The sequence below is a fragment of the Haliaeetus albicilla genome, chromosome 17, assembly GCF_947461875.1.
Source record: "Haliaeetus albicilla chromosome 17, bHalAlb1.1, whole genome shotgun sequence".
NCBI classification, from domain to species: domain Eukaryota; kingdom Metazoa; phylum Chordata; class Aves; order Accipitriformes; family Accipitridae; genus Haliaeetus; species Haliaeetus albicilla.
In genome coordinates, this window is record NC_091499.1 from 30,791,440 (window position 1) to 30,811,749 (window position 20,310).

Sequence of the window (20,310 nt, forward strand, 5' to 3'; positions counted from 1 at the left end):
ATTAGAGATGCCCAAGAAAAGAGAAAAAATCTTGATACCAAACCCATTTGTATAGGTTTATATTCATGTCTGTTTAGATATACATGACATTAAATGAGAGCATTAAATACGAACTGCCAGTGAAGGTCAGATCCTTTGATAAATGTTATCTTAAAATTTAGACTGAATACACTCATTAATGGAAAAGATATCCCTCATTAAACTAACTTTAATTTAATTTGTTCTTGTGCATACCAGTACCACTTCATACATTCTGCTGAAGACTCTGAAAAGTCAAAGTTGATCTTAAACAGCAATTTAGTTTTAAAATAAACAGTGATCATATCCAAAGAATAAAATAGTTTCGTCAAGATAACAGAAGGGACTCTACAAATACTCATCTTACTGTAAGTGCTAGAACACTAAAGAATTAAAAATAAAAAAAATTAAAAAAAAAGAGGACAATTCGGGGAAAAAAATGACTCAGGCAGCAAGGCAAAGAAAGGTCTACAAAAGAAGTTTAAAGACGACTGACAAAAAAAACTGAAAAAGAAACTATTTTTCATTTGCAAGGATGTTATCATCACTCTGAGCAGCAGACATTGGAAAGCACTTTTGCTCAGCACCTTCATCATCACCATGGAAGAGCACTGCCGAGTAGCAGACGTCTGAGACAATGTCTCCATAATGCTGTTTCAGGGCAAACAGAACATGGGGAAGAAACATGAGCTCAGTGATGGGAGGATTCATTACATTTAGGGGGAGAGGGGACTCTAGAAATGAGGAGAAGGAAGGAAATAGATTTTTAACTCGGGCAGGACATTTGCTAGAGCCCTTTGGAAGTTCCAGCAGGAGAGCACTGTTTTCAAAGGCATCCAATACAGAAAGAGAACAGTTCAACTGCTGGAGGGAGGGCAGGAGAGACGGACTAGGTTACAGACTACTCCCAGCTGCTGCCAGGGAGGAAAGCATTCCTCTTCTCTCGTCACATACACTGAGAATAGTACAGGGTTGATTCATGCGCCAGAGTACTTGCGTGACAAGGTTTAATTTCATTTATCAAAGCACAGTCCAAATTTTGACAAACAGTCCTTAGGAATTCATTTGGTCTGTGAGAGTTCAGTGGCAGTTACCGGAGGCTCAGACTATCCCACTTTGGATGCCGAATTACGCGAAGGAAGTCACCTTACCGTAGGTGTTTCCAGAAGGGCAGCACGAGCTCACGAGCCCGCTCAGAACGCTCCGCGAGGACGCCTTTCTCCACCCTGCAGCCGACCTGAAGAGCCTCCGGCAGAGTCTCCTGCTCTGGGGGGCTCCGCTGACTGCCGAGGTGGGCTTCAGGGTACAAGGGGCTGAACGTGGCTCTAAGACCTCACCCCGGCGTGAAGCGCTGCGAGTAACACTGAATTTCTCCCAGCCCCTTCTCCTTCACCAGTAAGATCAGGACTTATGAACAAGAAAGACTTGGCAAAATCTTATCTGGGGGCTTGCTGATGCCCCCAGCTGGAAATGGTCAATTTGCCGCACCGTAGAGGGTTTTGCTTTTTAACGGAGTAATCGTTTTAGTAAATATCAAGTCCTTTTAACACATTAGGCCTTGAAATAAATAAATAAATTTGAGATTTTAGTTGTCTAAAAAAGAAACTTCTGGACTCTTGAGTTGGAAATGATTTGGCAACTGCTACCACACATCTCACTAAAATTACAACGCAAATAGAAGGGAAGGGAACATGCAAGAATAGAGAGCAAATAGTCGTTCTCACTTCCAGAGCTGCTCCCTTTCTGGATGCTGTACGTCATCTGCTTCTGGACTGGGAGCAAATGAGTCACAAGAAATCAATTTCCTTCTGAAGTCATGATTCCCCCCAACAATGCTTATACCAGTTCTATGGTTTCCATAGCAACTAATGTATTTGAAATGAAAGAAAAATAATAAGATAAATGGGAAGCATAAAATATCTTGCGATAGTGTGGGTGTGTGTAGCACTAACTGTTAACGGTCTGCTCTGGAATGAGTTGCAAGTTGCCTTCTTCAGTAATGGCTCTTCCATTGAGAAGTAACATGGGTCCACATATCTGCATTACCAACACTTTGCATTTCACCAGTGAAAAATTATTACTGATGGATTACCCTGTTTTCAAAGCAAAATCCACCTTTAATCATATTTGAAATAGGTATCTTCTCTGACCACATTCTGAGTGGTGTTTCTGCTGAAGTCATGAAGAATTTGGGTCACTAAAGAACTTTGTTTGGTAGCATTAAGGCCTTTACCCTTTAGCTTGAAGTTTTGCTGTCAGTCAGCAAATATCTTGAGTGACATGGATTTAGTAGTCAGCTAATATCACTTCACACCAACCAAGGAATTGCATACAACCAGTTACACATTGGAAAGTTACTGTATGTTTGAAGAAGGTGTCAACGTCATGAAATGTAAGAGATTAAATATTTTTAAATCTCTGTAGCTTCTTAACTTACCACAACAAAATTATTCTAAGGTGATTCACTGATTTCATTAAATACCTAAGGCATGTAGAATGCATTTCAGCACATATGCTATTCTTTAAAATATTCCATGCTTCCATTAAGAAGCCCTAGTCAGCCAGTCAAGTAGTTCCAGAGTACAGAGAATAATTCTATGATGTCCAGCCAGGATTAAGTTAGCAAGATAAGCACGTGGAAAACAACCTTACTACTTACAAATAAAGATATCAGCATTTACACCATGTATTAGATCTTATTTACTAAAAACCAGAGACAAGGAAAATACCAGAACATAGACATCTTCTGTCAGTTACTAGTTTTGATTGATATTTTTAAAGTGAGATGATACAATATAATCTGTTTAGAAAGGAGGATGGAAACAAGACTTGCATTAGTCCAGTCATACCCATCATCCTTACTCTGTCAATAAGCACAATAACAAAGTGGATATAAAACCATGAATGGGAAATCTTGTCAGAATATTTTTCCCAGAAGATACAAATATCGTAGTTTAAGACATCTAGGACAAGTGAGTATTTTATTACTAGAGAGGCACACAAAATGGGATCTTCATTCCACTCGCTCTCTGCCCTGTGCCACTGCTCCCCCTCTTTAATTAATTAATTATTTTACAAGCAGAGTTATACAGCTTCCAATTTCTAGTTTTGTCTGAGAAATAACCCTAACACCTCACTAGGTTCCCTACTATGGCTCTATGTGAACTATCAAAGCTTTATCTGTAGGCATTTGCCATTTCAGAGTTACTCAAAACCACCTCTGAATTGGATATTATTTGCTCAACAAAGAAGATAGCCCCAATGAAAAGAATGACAGATTATGTCATGCAGTTGAAACAGAATACCAGAGTAATTCCTATAAGACTGACTTAGCAAAGCCTGGTTAAATAATTGCAAGCTCAATATAAAATAGTGGTAATTATTTAAAGTCCTTGAAAAGATTTGTAATGCTTACCTCAATGACTCTTGTTTCAAAATCTTGGTAAGTTTCTGTTGGGAGAAAAACAGGATGTTACCTTTCCTTGTATTACCTACCTATCAACACAGGTCCCTGTAGGTGGTATAATTTGAAAAGGATACAATTTTTATGTAACTGCAATTTATGAATAAAATCTCAGCAGTAAGGAGAAAAGGTAAGAATAATTTGAACAAACATATCTAAAGTGAGCTTTATTAGTTGCTTCCTTTAAAAAATGCCTCAAATATGTTTTTTTACTTGACTCCATTCATTCAATCTCTTTTAGAATAAGGTCAGTGAAAAAACAGCATAAAGCTCTTATTTATAAAGCATTGGGTTTTTTTCATTTCTTCAGTAAAATCAACTTACATGAAGAAAACTAGCTTAAATAAAAAATGCAGTTAAAATAACTTCCCAGAAAGTGTAATACTAGTTGTTATAATTACAATACAGCTCCTGTTACAATTAAGACATGACAACTGTTAAATACATTTGTTGTGCTCTATTAGGGACCCCAACCTCCAACTGCAATCACTATCTCATCTTTTTTAAGTACAATACACACAGGGAAGTAAGATGCAGTCTCCAAAGACTGTCCAACCTAAATAACCAGAGTAGCACAAATGAAGAAAAATAATCATTTTTAAAAATGGTAAAGCAAGACATACAAATTTAAACTGCTTTGTTTGAACATCACACAGAAAACAAAGCTGACAGAAGAACCAAGACATCCTCAGAATCTGTTGAATATTTTGATCACAAGCTAAGCTATACATCCTCTCCAAATTAAATCTGAAACTTTCTTTTGGAAATAACTGCAACTCACCACTTACACTGAAGCATTTTTGTTAAATTATATCTGATATTCTTCCTAATTCTTTCCAACTGCAAAAACACTATGAAAAATAACTATCCACAGCATGTTATGAGAACGGAATATTTTGGGTTTTCACTGGCTGGCAGTAAAAACTGCCTTCTTTCCTAAATACTGCTCTAAAACTGTAAATGAACCCCAAATTTCATATACACTGAGCAAAGGCTGTAAATGGTTGAAAAAACAAAAAGGTAAATCACCAAATGGGTCACTGCCATTGTGACCAAACTATTATCCAATATTGTTCAGAATATTCTGAAACTTTTATCAGAAAATCAATGGGGATTCAAAGAAAGTATTCAAAGAAGTATTTCTTGATACATATTTCTGTGAAATTCCAGAAAGGAGAGGGGAAGGATAAAACAAAACAATACATAGCACTTCAATTAATCAAGAATCACATAGCCAGACTTTTTTTTTTTTTCTCTTTCAATTTCAAATTCTGCCTGAAAAACAGTCTTTGCAATCAAAGACAATTACAGCATCAATTATTTTGTCTAGTAACAGTTAAGGAGTTTTGCATTGTAAAATAAAGATCATTTCTACGTCACATCTGTGTTCGAGTCGCTTCATCACAGTGGTAATGAAACATTGAATACAGAGCTCTGTTCAGGTGAATATTACCTATTCAGCTCTACGTGGTGAACATACTCTTTTCACTGCACAGAAAGTAAGTTTCTGCTCTGTCATTAGAAAGGACTTCAAAGCAGTAAGATGTTTTTGAAATGTCTTACAACATTGTGGGGGAGGAAAGAGCAAGAATAATGGAGAGCTCTGGGCACGACATGGGTATCTACATGTACTGCCTCCAAAGACGGTAAGACAAACGAGAGGGCACAAAACCATGCAAACGGCAGCCCAGCCAGATCTTATCCATAGGCCTTCAACCCTGACACACTGTAAGAAAAGGCAGCAAGCAAATCCCTTAGGCTTGGCTTTCAGCAGCCCCACCAGCATTTCTCAAAATCCCTTTTATAGCACCAGTCAAAAACGCTGCAAATCGCGGATAGTGCTAAAAAGATCCCATTTTCTTTGAGTTTCTGTTTCAAAACCTGATGACCACACAAACGCCTGAATATAAATGGCAAATACATTTGTTTCCCTTTATGCCATTGACAGCATACTTATAATTGCTCTATATTTTAATACAGATACAATTTCCACAAGGAGTATCCTATTATCAGCTTGGTTGTGGAAAAAAACCCAAACAAACACTACTGACTTTGAAAACAATTGACAATGGAGTAAAATGCAATGTCTTGGTATAAGAAGCAGAATAGATAAAAGATCCTTCCAACCTCCTGCTTTTCCAATTTATCTCATGAACAAGAGCATTTCAGTATAATGTAGAAGACCAGTGTTAATTAAAGCATTTAATACTTATTTTATTTGGTGTAGTTACAGTGAGGTTCTTGAGAAAAGCTGAAAACAGTTTAATGGGGAAGAACTGGGGACTCATTCCTTCACCAAACATTGCTTTATCATTTACACATAACCTCCAAGATGATTATAAACATCATTTCAGCACAATTTACAGATTAGTTAGTCTACAAGATGCAGACTTCTAGCTCACAGTAGAGGATATGAATGCCAACAGGCACCCTGTTCCTTCTCAGAAGCCTCTTCAGTTGCAAAGAAACATTATAAACTTGGAAGAAAAATAATTTTATTCCCAACTGAAAAAACCTGTTCCTTCTCTACTCATAGCTAGCACAATAAGTAAAGGTCTAGTGAAGAAGATCCCCCTGAAAGAATGAAGTATATACCATCACAGTAGGTTCCCATTTTATTTATTTATTTATTTTAAACTTCTTGACCAATTTCAACAAAATTAGCAAGATGTTGAAGGCTAACTACACTGAGGTTTCTAGAAACTTCCTGGACCTGTTTTCATTGGAAAATATGAATGCTGCTGAAAGGAAGCTGCAGCATATGCTCAACCTCCATTTGTTCCTAAAGGATCTAATACCAGAATACTGGGAAGGGCTGAACGGCCAAATCTCAATCAGAACTCATTCTTGCTTAGACACCAGGGAATCCAGCCACGCTGTAGCCTCAGGACAAAAGGATTCATTGGGTTTGGTGGTTTCGGGTTTATTCCTCCTACCACCTTGCCAGTGCTTTGCACACAGCCAATGTCCCAGTACCCCTGCAAAATCATTAATTCTCTCAACAAAAAGATGCTGAAAGAACTATGGGGACCTGAAAATCCCTGCAGTTTTTAACAGATTAGAAGGAACTTAGTGTATACTAATCAGAAACTGCTTTTTCTCAAGCACATTTATAATACAAGCTGACAGTTTCATTTTCCTATTTTGATTGTAGTAACCTTTCCTCTTTTTGGCAGAACTTGACCTGACTACTACAGCGTTCACACAGCCAACTTTAATGCAAGTAATCAACATCAATAGTATCAGCCAAAAGCAAAATCAAGGAAAACACTGGAAGGTAAAATTCATACATGTATAAATGTCATTTGCAACAGCTGCCACTTCTTTTAGTGGAATAAACTACTTTAAAATACATTTGAATTTAAAACCAACATAGTCTTGTGTTCAAAGTATGACACTAGAACCATGAAGCGTTCTTGACTTTCTCTATATTCCAACACTGACTTAAGGGGAATTTGGAACAATTCATTAATTTCTCAAATCTTCCATTTTTCAGTTGTAAGATTCAGTGACAGTCTGCCAAGTTCATTGTCACGTCACTGTCTTCCATGGAATATTTGCTTTCAGGGTAATAAAATGAAACACAGGGAAGTAAATATAGAAAATCTTTAATTTGTATACTACAGTAATATGCTGATACTAAAACCGAATGAATTGCTCTTAAAATTGAAGACAACTAAAAAAATACTCAAAGAGATTGGCAGGCAAGCTCTTCTTAAATTCACAAGGTCAATCTGAGGGAAACAATACATATCAGACACTACAGCAGCAGAAGCCACAAAATCATCTATACCAGCTACAGGAATGGAAAACCTGGGAAGGTAACAGAGAAGTGGTAGATAGCAACAACCGCATGAATTTATAAAGCGGAAAGCTACAAAAATGCCAGCATAACTTCAATCTACACAGACAAAGGCATTAGATCACACAGGAAAGACAATGCTCTCACTACCTTATGGCTTCGTTCAATGCATGTCTGAATTTTTAATTAACATCCAATAGAATGTAACCAGAAAATATTCACAGACAGAAAGAAATTAATAAACAAAGCACCAGACAGACTGGGGAGCAAAGGTGACTGCAAGAAGATCAGACAACAATATAATTGTTATTCCATGCACATAATTTCCCATTTACGTTGACTTGCGGCAATATATGTTCCAAGATCCAAGCTTGCACTGGGAGAACATATTCCTGGACAAAGAGATCTCTGAAAATATGAACAAGCTTAACACTTAGAATGACTGCAACAAGCCTGAAACAACAGTGCTAGAAAACATTCAAACTACATAATCTTTAACCATATTTCATTATTTGAACTAGAAAAAAGCGCCTGATTTATCCCACAGGATCCTTTAAGAAACTATAAAAAGAAAGAGGCTGTGTTTCATACTCAAGACAACTGATGTTGAACACAGAAAAATATTTCCATACTTCAGGACTCCTATAATAGTCGACAACATAATACAGTACCCTGTAATACAGTGTAACATCATACAGTCTATAACATAATACAGTAGTCTAACAGCTATATTAAAATAAGCAGTAATTTAACAAATTTCACTTGTGTTAACATGACTTGTTCTTTGATTTAGCCGCCTTGCTTCATGTATGGGCATGTAAGAGTACAAAATCGATTTTTAATCACAGGAAAAATCTGGATCTCACTTTCTCTGAGCCCCTTATCAGAAAGGCAAAGTAAGATTAAGACAGATCATCAGTCTTCTTACCTCCATTAGGACCTGGGTCAGGAGGATCCAGAATGACACCTCCCCAACACTTTCCACTCCATCCTCCCTCTCTCTTAATTTTTATTTTTCTTTTCTTCTCCCATGTATCTCTCCGCTGAACAATTTCAGACTGAATTCTCTCTCGTTCTTCTTGTCTTCGTTGGGTAACTGCCTGGACTCTCCCACTTTGTGTCAGAGGAGCATTAAGACCAGGCCAGAGGAAACCAGAACGTCCTTAAAAATAACACAGAAAAATAATGGTTTATGCCAAATTGGGACCAAAACTCTGCACACTGGAACAATGCAATAAAATGGAAGGTTCTCACATCTCAAGTGTGTTTTATAATACAGAATTTATATTTAAAAACAAAGAATAACATTAAACAATCAGGATTTTTTTTAAAAGACAAAAATATCTCAAGCAGTTCTGACACCAAACAGCAATTTGTCAGTTCATTAAATCAAGAAACACTATGCACAGAAAGGTCAAGACATGTCTTCAGCCCCTTATTTGTGAATGTACCTTCACCAATCTCCTGGCCTCTATTGAGATTCTTCCTTAGCTTTTTCTTCCTTCTCTTTCCTCTTCCCTTCTTTACTCCCACACCAGTCTCTGCCAAAGCTCCTTTCCATAGCTCATCAGCTGTCACTGAAATAAAAAAGCTTTCATAAGTAATGTGCAAGTACAGCTTATACTGGAAACTGAAGCTGAAAAAAACCCAAACAACCCAACTTAAAATGTTAACCCTTGCTTGATCTTTGCTGGGATTGAAACTGCAGGATTACTGCCTTGCTAAGTGAGTGATTTCCTGCTACATGTATATGTACCTGGTGCAGAGAAGTGCCTCTACTCCTGATGATTGCAATCAGCCAGGCACACAGCCAGGTGCATGGTTTTTAAAAGGATTTTCAAAATCGATTTAAAGGCAAACATTCCTAACCAGTAACCAGTAAGGTATTAATTCCCAGGTCATTAGAAGAAAATCATTCATTAGTAACTCAGAGCAGCAATACCTGTAAGCATTTATCCAAGGACAAATATCAATGACACTCAACTTGAATCAGTTCCCAAAATATCCAAGGGTTTGTGGCTTTTTAAAGCAGGCTAAACACAAGAAGTTAACCAACAACGTAAATCTGCTGCTGTTCTCATGTTCTAACAAATCACAAGGTGCCCCTTACTGCCTGTATAAATGCAAGGAATGTATGACACTTCAAACAGCCTCATCACAGAGCTCAGGCTTTGGTCAGGCGTCTTCCCTCAGTGGCTGTGTACAGGACACCCGCTGCATGAAGATGTTTCACCCAACATACGAGAGCACAACTTAGGAAGAACGTATTCAGTAGTTAACTTCAAACTGCTATTTGCCCAACTGATGGAAATACAGGATGTCCTCGTAACTTAGATAAAAACAAACTACACCAAAATGAAACTGATGATGTGAAGACGACACCACAGACAATATTTCATCCTGTTAGTCCAGACAAGAAGGCTATCACCATGGAATACACAAGCGTCACCATTGTCACATTTGCAGATTAACGCTATTATATGCTTCACCCAGGGGCAATGTTACTATGGCAGTTTAAATCTCGTCTTCTCTGATTAGAAACTGATTTTGTGTATTTAAAATAGACAAAAAAAGTCAGTAAACACTTTTAACTAGAGGAATTAAAGTAACTATGCTCAAATTGCTGCAGTTTCCCATCAGCAATTCATGCTTGTTAGATTAATGCATGTGAGAGATCCTGCCCCACCGACTGGCAAATGCATTGGAACTGGGGAAGCTCTGCTATGTTGACAATTATGGTGAGGGACAGGAGCTATCCAGGATTTCCAGAGGTACCACTAAGTGCCCAGTAGCAGTTAATTTTTAAAAAATCCTTGATGGGTTTTTAAAAGCATTGGCTTTTAACCTACACTTCTGTTATTTTTGGTAATAGATCACAACAATATTTTGGCATTCCTTCACCAATTTAACCAAAACCAATTATTGAGGCTCCAAAGCCAAAGAGAAATATGGTCAGATGCTTCCTCCATTTGTAAAATGGAAGCCAGCAATGACTAAAATGCTGTTCAGAAATCTTTTCAAAACTCTCAAACTTCTGGTAAAGCTACACATCCAGTAACAGCCACCTTTCGGTAGACCTGATTGATGCATAAACCTGCTTGTTCTGATGAAGTAGACCATTAAATGAATCCTCAGTCACATGCCAGGGTGCTGTTATCACTGTAAAATTTAAAGTGCTGTACTTTGTTTAAGCTGCATGTTGCAGATGTTCTCAGAGAATTAATCACTCTAACACTTTCCTTGTAAGTTACATACATTTCCGTTATGGGAAATAATTAAAATTTACAATTAAAAATCTTTTAGGAACCAGTGTTTAAATCACATCAATCTACAAGATGTCCCAAGAAGACATTTTTATGTATTAAGTTTGGTACTTTGGGTTGCATTCACAATTTCCATGCTAAACAAGGGGCTTTTTTATAATTTCATGGCTACTACACAATCACCAGATGCCCAGAATCAATTACTGAAGAGCAAGGCAAATATGCCAATTCAGGGAAAAAAATTATTTAGAGAAATTAGAGAACACAGACAAACACTCTGCACATTGAGCTTGTTTCCAAGTGGCCATCAGAACTCTTTACCCTAAAAGCAATACTTCTTTTCTTCTGACAGGTTATGGGCAGCATTTCAACTGTGCATCTCCTGTAAAAATTCTGCAGCTGTACATTCAACATGTAGCTGTTCACAGTATTTCAACAGTTCAAGTGGCACTGAACATTAACTCAATTCCCCAAGTGCACCACTGGAGATATTTAAGGATCACTCACCATAGTGAAGATGTACCTAAGAGACAGTATAGGCCCCAGTGCTGCAGCACAGAACAACGTTTTCTACCTGTGCACACTACACTGTCATGGTGGGAAGTTCTCCACCTGGACTTCTGAAGGGCTTTTTCTCCTGCTAGGCACAGTAATCTTGAGGATGGTAGGTATCTCTCTTTAATTTCTGAGACTTTGATCTTAAGCTTTAACTAGATACAAAGACAGCCTGAAAAATTCATGATGATTTCTAGCCTTAAGCATGTAGATGGTTTATCTTCCACTAGTTTCCATTGTATTAACTATAGCTTCCTGAAGCTTCAATTTTGACTATATAATTAGCCAAAAACCACAGACTATTTCTGATTATATGTGGTTTTATTAGGAAACAAAGCAGCACATGGACAGCATAAAACAAAGAACAAGCTAAGAAAAAGGCACTGAAACAATGTTTAAAATTATTCAAAGAATTAACTGAGAATAAAGAAAAAAAATTAAAACATGAGTCCCAAAACACTCAATCCACCCTTGTCACTGGAGCCAAGTTATTAAGTCACTAAATTTGAAGCTATGAAAATGTATTGTTGCTTCCACTCTAGTGTCACTTTGTATATTTTAGTGAAATTCAAGGTGAAACTCCCCATTTTCAATACTGTACGAGGAGTGAAATACACTAGAATCACAGATCCACAGAAAAAACTACATTATAAGGGACTTCAGGGGGTCCGTGATCTAATCCCACACTCAAAAGCAGAGCCAACCTCAAAGCTAAATTCAACTTCAAGATTATGTGAGGATGGCCAGAGACTTGCTCAGTCATATTTTGAATACCTCTAGTAACAGAAATTCCACAACCTCTCTGGACCATCACCGTGGTCCAGTGTTAGACCACCCTCACGATGAAAAACTTTTTCCTACTGTGTAACCAGAATTTTCCTTGACCTGACTTGTGTACACTGCCTTTTGCTGTTTGCCTATACACCTCAGGAAAGTGTGTTTCTATTTTTCTTTAGAAACATAAAATAATTTAGGTTTGATGGGACCACAGGTTTTCACCGACTCCAACCTCTAGCTCAAGCAGGGCTACCTCCAACTTGCTCAGAAGCACCTCATGATAGAAAAACTAAGATATCAATTAGCTAAATAAATGTTATTTATGCACCCGAAGAAGCAAACTGATTTACATCTACAATCAGATTGCCAAGAGACCACTTGTACAAAAAACCTAGCCTGGAATTCCTGTAACAGAACTGGGAAGAGAACGAGATTTTCTGAGCCACCCCATGTAAGTAGATAAAATTCCTTCCTTTCCATGTTAGGGAAGCAAAGAATATAAAACAGCGCCTTCACTCTCAACATTTCAGAGCCAAGGTGAGATCAGTAGCCTAAACCTGGGTCTACAGTAAAAACTTCAATACTCAAGCAACCATGGGTATGACTGCCACAGCAAGACTTCCAGTGGCAACATATGCTAGAATAGGATTTCAATCTCAAATTCCAGGTTCACTATTAAGGCATCTATTCCCCAATAAGGCCTGTAAGCTGCATATACAAGTTGCAGCTTACAGAACAAAACCACGGTACAAAAAACATCTAAGCTGAAAACTGACAGTAACACGTAAAAAGGCTATTTTCCATGTAAATTAGGCCTACAAAGGCAAAAATCACAAGGAAGTAGAAACAAAAACCCAAAAACCAGTGTAAGTTAGAGAGTTCAGATTTTTAATGAACTCATATCCATCAACGAGAATGGAAGAACAAGAGCAACAAAAGTAGCTTTCTTTTTTTTACTCCTTTGCAAGCACATTATGAAATAGTATATTTCAAATAACTGAGCATAAATCTTTTTTCTCTATCAGTCAACAATAATCAGGTCATTAAGTGACCCAAAGTAAGAAACAGATTAAAAGAAATCTTTGGTTTTGATACAAACTAACACTTCAAATTCTTAATTCATATTAATGCTAAATCTATTTTGATTTAAAAGAAACTTCCTTGAAGGAGTCAGGGCCATCTGCTAACATGAATTTGCCAGCTGTTTTAAAAATACACACAAAATAATGACTGTAGAATGACTTGCAAATAGAGTTTGTACTTAGCTATCCGCAGCCAGCATGGCCAGATAAATGTGTAGTATCTTACACGCACTACCTGATGAGATCATTTTCACATTTTCAAGTTTGTGTAAGAGAAATCTGAACTTCAGGTCAATTATAGCCTACCCCATGTGACTGCTCAAGTATGGCATAGAAAGAAAAACCACGTAGTTGTGATACTTGCCGGTGTAATGGGGACTCAATCCAGCAGCTGCCTTGAAGCGAGCCCAGGAAGAGTTTGTGAGTAGAGGGAGGTAGATGTAGCTGGCTCAGGACAGAAGAGAGAAGGCAAAGGAAACGATGGTGATCCTTACATCCAAAGGAAAAGATCCTTTAACTTAATTCAGTAGTTAAGTCACCTATCTGGAATCTGGACACCCAAACGCTACTTGATTGCAAGGACTTCAACCTTGGTCTCCCATTTTCTGCAAGAATAGATGTGTCTGTTTTTTCACAAATTCCATTCCAAAAAACCACCCTTTAAAAATCACCTTTCTGTTTCCCACACCCTCCTCATCAGTACTTAAAAGATTTCTAGGACACAGGTTGGCACAGAGCAGGCTACATGAACTGCTCTAACCATCTAGGATTTGGCAATGAACTGCAATTTAAATCATTTAGGTCAGGAGAAGGACTGCTCAACCGCATTTTTAAATCTGGGCCTTACCATGTCTTACTTTCTCTCTCCACAGTCTTATAAAATGTGCCTAACAACAATACCCTTAACTACAAAGCATTTAAGATAAAGATGCTAGGCAAAAATGTACACAGAGCAGCTGTCTTAAGAGCAAAACCTACAACCCATTTCAGTGGCTGAACATGAGTCAAACATGAAGCAAATTATTTAGATGTCACTTTCAATTGCACATATTAACATTAAATTTCAAGCACAAGACCTACTAGTGGCTGGAGGCATTCTCACAATTACATGAAATACCTAATTCCAGAGCAACAGAAGTGAACCATCCAAAACAAAGACGAAGTCTGACTTTATATCCCTTTGTAATCTTCAACTGAACTCACATACTGTTCAAAAACTGTCAACTCAGTTCACACCATCAGTTATTCCTGACAAGTGATGTTTCTAACATAGTATTCTCCTGTTAGTTTTAAAAGTGGAAGTCTTTAATTCTAAGACTTACTCAGCCTGTTTAAAGATATTTATGGAAATTATTTAACTCCTTTAATAGGTTGAATCCTCTCCTCCACAGTTCAAAAAGGAGTATTGCGCAGATGATAATACAAATAGATTTATTTATGAGAGAAAAATGGAACAATGGCATACTAATATTGGATGGATTACTTAAAACATGGAAGATTCTAAAGCAGTTTTGTCAAAATCAGTGTGTTCATCCCAAATGAGAACTGCCCCTGCTATTTCCTTTATCTCCGAAGTGCAACTGTCTGCCATCATGGGACATCATAGTTCCTTGACTCCCTGTCTAATCCCAGTCCGTAAACAGAAAAGCATGGATCCATAAAAAATGAGATATAGTGCTGGATTACTCTCAAGTTCCCTAAGTGACCATGCTCAAAACATTGTTTTCTTCAACTGCAAAAGAGACCCCTTACATTCTAAATGGAAGCGTATGATGCATATCTGATATCGAGTTCTGCTGAAAGATAATGAGAAGATAAAAAACTCCCACACCACCACCCGCCACCAAGCGCTGCCTTCAAAAAAAAAGGGCTGCTTTAGCAAAATACATGTTTCTCTTCACAACTCTGCCTCAACCCTCTTAAGATGTCATCTTCTGAGGATATTATCTGTTAGCTCTACAGGGCCTTTATACAAACCTAGGAAGTAGCAAAGAATATAAAGCATTCAGTTTAGACAGTCCATTACTGAGTCACTCAAAATTACTTTGGATAGCAGATGGTATCTAACTGCAGAACTGCAAGAATCTGGACATTGAAAATGTCTGAGAAAGACAAGGACTACTGCAAGACCATAAAGAGGAACATGAGACCATGTAAAAGATTAGTACCATGGGACAGATATAAGGTGGTTTTAGATAAACTTCACAGACTAAAAATCAGAACTGTGTGCATATCTGAAACATTTCCACTGAAAACTTAATCTCATTTCTACTTCTCACTGCTAGCTGGATTTCCACAATAGTGAAACAGGAAAAAACCTCATCTACTAACAAACTTTGTGGCTTCTGTTTAGTTTTGCTAATATAAGGCTGAAGCTGTAAAGGCTACATGCTTATTCATAGAAGTTTAATAATTTCATTTAAAAACGCCGAAGTTCTCATTATGTGCATTGCCAAAAAAAATTAGTTTAGGTGTGTCTGCAAACTTGTTGACAGCAAAAGATGTCTATAATCTAACTATTATTCCCATAGGATAGCATGGGACAGTTTTGGGCCACTTCCCCAAAACCAGAAATAATCTATTGCATTATGATAGTACAACAAAAACTCTGGAGCTGGAAAATATTATTCTGAAAGATGCATTCATACTGCTACACAGACACAGTGAATAACTCTACTTAACTGCAAACCTTGAGCACACTTTCACAGTGCACTTGGCATTAGAATTTCACATTTTTTAAAACTGGCAATTTATCACAATGTCAGCAGGAAGTTGTAGATATGGGACTTTCAGGTTAGTCACAATTCAAATCCTGAATAAATCTAGCTACAAACCCCGTCATTATCAGATTAAAAACTTGTTACCTTAAACAAAGAACCAAAACTGCTGTAAATTATGCTGACAAACATCTGAGAAACTGTATTTTTTTCTTCGTAACATCTTATTAAAAAGCCAGGACCTTAGCTTAGCTAGTAGATGCTGTTGTAAATGCTACTATCTTTTTGAAGGCTTTGGTTATTAAAGCTTTAATTTGCAGGTTTTTTGGTTTTTTTTAAATAATAAGTATTACAAAGCTGGCCTCTGTCACCAGAGGGATACAGAGAACAGAGATTTCAGTGAGGTCTGCAAACTAATCATCATTGGCCTGGTTCATTTCCTCAAAACAAAATGAAAACCAGAGGCCAAGTGCTTTCACAAAAGTTACAGCACATAGTAACAAATCAAAACCTAATAAAATAGCCCCCCCCATTAAGTACAATTAACTGTAAGGCATTTAATATTCACTCTACTTTTTCTGAATTAAAACAATTAACCAACTATTCTTCAACACACAGGCACCCCCCTTTTTAAGAGGGAAAAAGAAAAAAAAAAAAAAAAGGCAGTTGTGTATTTGGAACTCTTTACATCCTTAATGCTGAAACATCAAAACTCTTCATATGATGCTCCTGACAATGACAAATGATAACTCAGTAATTATTTGTCTGGTGTGTTCATACTTAAAGAAAAATTCTTGAGAAATTGAAAGAAAGAAAAATTTTTTTTCCACTCTGATCCTCAAGTTAGGTACAACAGAAAAAACCCCAATTTAATCCAAAGAAAGCTCATGTAGGACTACAAAAATATAATATAAAATGCAATTAAGGAGCAGGCTTTCAGGAACTGATGTTTCCAAGAATGAACACAAACACAGAGGTTTATACTGAGTACAAATGCTTCCAGTATGCAAAGCCTCTAGAGACAAAACATGTTACTCTGAGTATGACTTTATATTGTTGGTCTAAATGATTCTCCCTTGATCATTACAATCTAGTTCTATAACCTCTGAAAAATCATCATATTCCTTATTCTGTATTCTAACCTAAGAGGAAACATCACCTAGCAACAGAGAAGTTAAGTTCTTTTCATTTGTTCCCAAGGGTAGCTAATGGAATTGATACTGTGAGTAGGAAAGCATAATTTTTATATAGAACCAGTACCAAATAAAAGTTCTTTATTCTCACATACACTTAGATACACAACAGATGCTGAGAAAATTATGCTAGCTGGTTTGGATGATTTGGGTCAAAGATAACTCCTATGGCTGGGAGACAGCCAAACCGTTTCAGTATTCACGACACATCTGTCTGCCTCCACTGCCCTCAGGAATGACAGCCCATGTATTCCAGCCCAGTTCTGTGGCTATCAGATTTAAACGGTCTATATCTCACACTTTCCTCATCTACAGGTCAGACAGATAAATACTTCTTCCATTAAACATATAGCACTTTTTATCAATGTTTCTCAACAACTGAAGCTTAAGCATCTGTTCAAAAAGTCTGGATTAATGGGATTTCCCAGTCTGTGTGCCTGCCCATAAATGTACTGAGAAGTAGGGAAAACAGACTTGCCCTATCGTCCGAGACAAAAGTTGGACTGAAACAGGCACAAGAAAGACATTATCTGCAAATACCAGGTCTATTGAGACACACTGAAAAAGGAGGCAAGACTTTTCAGAGGAAGTTATGTATTTTTTAAACATGATTTGAAAACCCTCAGGCCCTTCCACATCTCTAAGTAAGCACGTGAAACTGTGAAGTAAATGGAAACTGAATGGCTTCCCATAGTGGGGAGGGTGGAAAGGGGAAAGGACGGAGGGACAGAAGCTAAGCCTGGAATAAGATCGTTTTAAATTATTTCATTACAAACTCACTGAAATATGTCACAGGACAAGAATAAACCCCTGTGTATATTTTTGTGTCAGAGTTGCAGGAGACAGCTATCAGGGTAAGGATCACAGACTGCCTAGGATAATTGCAATTCCTCCTATTTAAATTAATTCCTTCTATTTAAATGAGTTAAAGTGGTTTTAATAGTTAAGTTGAAGATACAGATGACGCTACTAACACAAGCATATTTTTAAAAGTATGATGGAAGAGAAGTAAACCTTCACTAATGAGATAGAAAAGTATAGTCAACTTTCTCAGTCACAAAGGACTGTCATTTGGTTGACATTTCGCTTGAAAATTGTTTCACATAAAATGGTCACATCTGCATTTTTAATGTTACCACTTCTGAAGCAACTGCACTGCTAGAGGATACAAGTGATTTATACCGTTAAAATCTACTTCATTTGAATTTTGAAGATTTTATTTTTTACTTCTGTAAGAGAAACTGTTCTTAGAATAACTGTACTTTGAAATATAAAACCCTCAGCCTTCCGAACATGATGGCTACTGTCTCTGCTGAATACATAAAGGAGGTACCCTTAAATTCTTCCAATTTGTTACATCTTATTAAGTAAGCCAATAGTTTTAGGTAGTTTGCCTAAATATAACTCATTAAAATTTTATTAAGTCAAACAGTGCAGATGCAATCACAACAAACATTTTTAATTCAGTCATCTAACAAACATTTTTCCTTAAGTCATCTAACAAGACAGCTGGCAAAATTCCTGGTAAAACAGAGCTCATCTAGACTTTGTGAATATGAACATAAGCATAATTAAGGAAACTATCTAACCTACAAATTGTAATCACATTGCAATCACTTACAGTGCTATATTTTAGATTTAACATAGATAAACAAAATAACAACAGTGCTTAGCTTCTTACATATTTTCATCTTGTGACTGCTTGGGTGCCTAAGAAAAAGTTCTAAATTAATTTTTCCTGCAGTTGGCACCCTTAGAAAAACTTTACCATGCAGAGCCTCTGGTTTACACTGCAGCCTTTTGCAGGTCTTTTCAGACCTCTCTACCCTCAGTTGTTCGAAATCAGGCAATGGTCAAAATTTAATGGGTAAGATGAACAGACATCCAGCATGACTGTTTAAACTCCATTTCTTTAGCAAATGTAAAGAAAACAAACACAGTATTCTGCCACTCAGATGTAGAGAATAGGAAGAGACCACCAGTTCTGAAAGCTTGATTTTGCAGAGCTCTTATATTCTATGGATTATAAACAGTCAAAGAACTGACTCCCAAACCGCTGCAGTTATCTCCTCCAGAGATTATGTTCTTACTATTCCTTCTCTTCCCCTATGGGATAGGATAAGGAACGACAAAACAAGCAGAATGGCTCCTCAGCTATCTCAGTTCACGGTCCCAAGCATGAATTTAAAAAGCTATCATTTCTCAATTATGTTAAGCATGTGTGTAATTCCTTTCAGGACTGGAGGAAAATACTGCAGCTGGCCAGACAATTAGCAGGACATTATCAACAGTTTTTGTTTAACACATTACTGCATTTTAGTTATTTCGTTTTTGAGATAGCACAGCTTGAACAGTATGTCTTGCCTGTAGCTCAAAAATAATTTAGAAAATAAACACACACAATTTACATTCTCAATAAAGGACTAGGAAACAGAGGGGAAGGTGTTTCCCCCTTCCATCCAATGACGTATATTAGACGGATTCACTGTGACATAAAGCAAATCCTTGCTTGCTACTAAAAGATAATAAATTGACCTTGTGCACACACTTCTGTCAAGAGCTGTAGCTGCAACTATAATCTTAGGAGATATGTAACTAGAGTAGATACAAAAAGTTGCTATACATAGATTTTCATGACTGTACCTCTCCAAAGCAAAATTTTCTTTTCTTCTTCTGTTTATTACAGATAATAACTTTAATCCAACTCGAGACTTACAAGTATTGAAGAAACTGCTTTGTCTGCGTTGCTCAACTGTCACAGTCCAGGGGGCAGAGATGGAACACCGTGCCTGGAAAGCCCATGCTAGGCTACAATACGAACTGCAACTCCCTTTCACTGGCACAGAAGCAAACCCTGAGAATGAAGACAGAAAGATGTTTATACACAGGACATCATCTTCTTTAAAACAGCATTTCCTGAAACTATACATACCAGAAGAAAAAACAGTAATATTTACTCATACAGCTTGGTTTCCAAAGGGAAATCACGCTTGAACGTTTTGTCTTGAAGTGCAAAGGAAGTTGCTGAAGGTGGGGGGAAATACTTCAATAGAAAATGTCACAAAGAGAAGGTGGCTAGAAGGCTTCTAACACATTGCTGATAGAGTGAGAATGCACCCTCAAAAAGTAGAAATAATGTCCTAGCAGCAAAACGTGCAATAATCTTCCTGGACACACTCAAAAGTGATAAATAAGTACATCATAAAATACTGTATGTGCTATGAAAACCAAATCTGAAATCAGCCAATAATCCTGTTCAACAACTTTGTAACGATCCGGATGGTGGGGCAGTGTACCCTCAGCAAGTTTGCTGATGATACAAAACTGGGAGGAGTGGCTGATGCACCAGAGGGTCAAGCTGCCATCCAGGGGGACCTTGACAGGCTGGAGAAAGAAACAGGCTGACAGGAACCTCACCAAGTTCAGCACGGGCAAAGTCC

The 20,310-nt window shown here is 37.3% G+C and overlaps 1 protein-coding gene across 3 annotated transcripts in view; it reads right to left on the reverse strand.

Annotated features, from left to right (window-relative positions):
• MRPS5 (mitochondrial ribosomal protein S5) overlaps positions 1-20,310 on the reverse strand; it is a 62,237-nt gene that overhangs the window by 31,844 nt on the left and 10,083 nt on the right. For 2 of the 3 annotated variants that reach the window (XM_069805216.1, XM_069805217.1), the window contains exons 2-5: positions 19,587-19,724; positions 8,735-8,860; positions 8,212-8,445; positions 3,434-3,468 (exon numbers count right to left, since the gene is read on the reverse strand). In XM_069805216.1, coding sequence (XP_069661317.1) covers positions 3,434-3,468; positions 8,212-8,445; positions 8,735-8,860; positions 19,587-19,724 — 533 coding nt within the window. Of the gene's footprint in view, positions 1-3,433; positions 3,469-8,211; positions 8,446-8,734; positions 8,861-19,586; positions 19,725-19,827; positions 19,848-20,310 lie in introns of those variants that run through there. The other variant, XM_069805218.1, reaches the window with a different exon arrangement.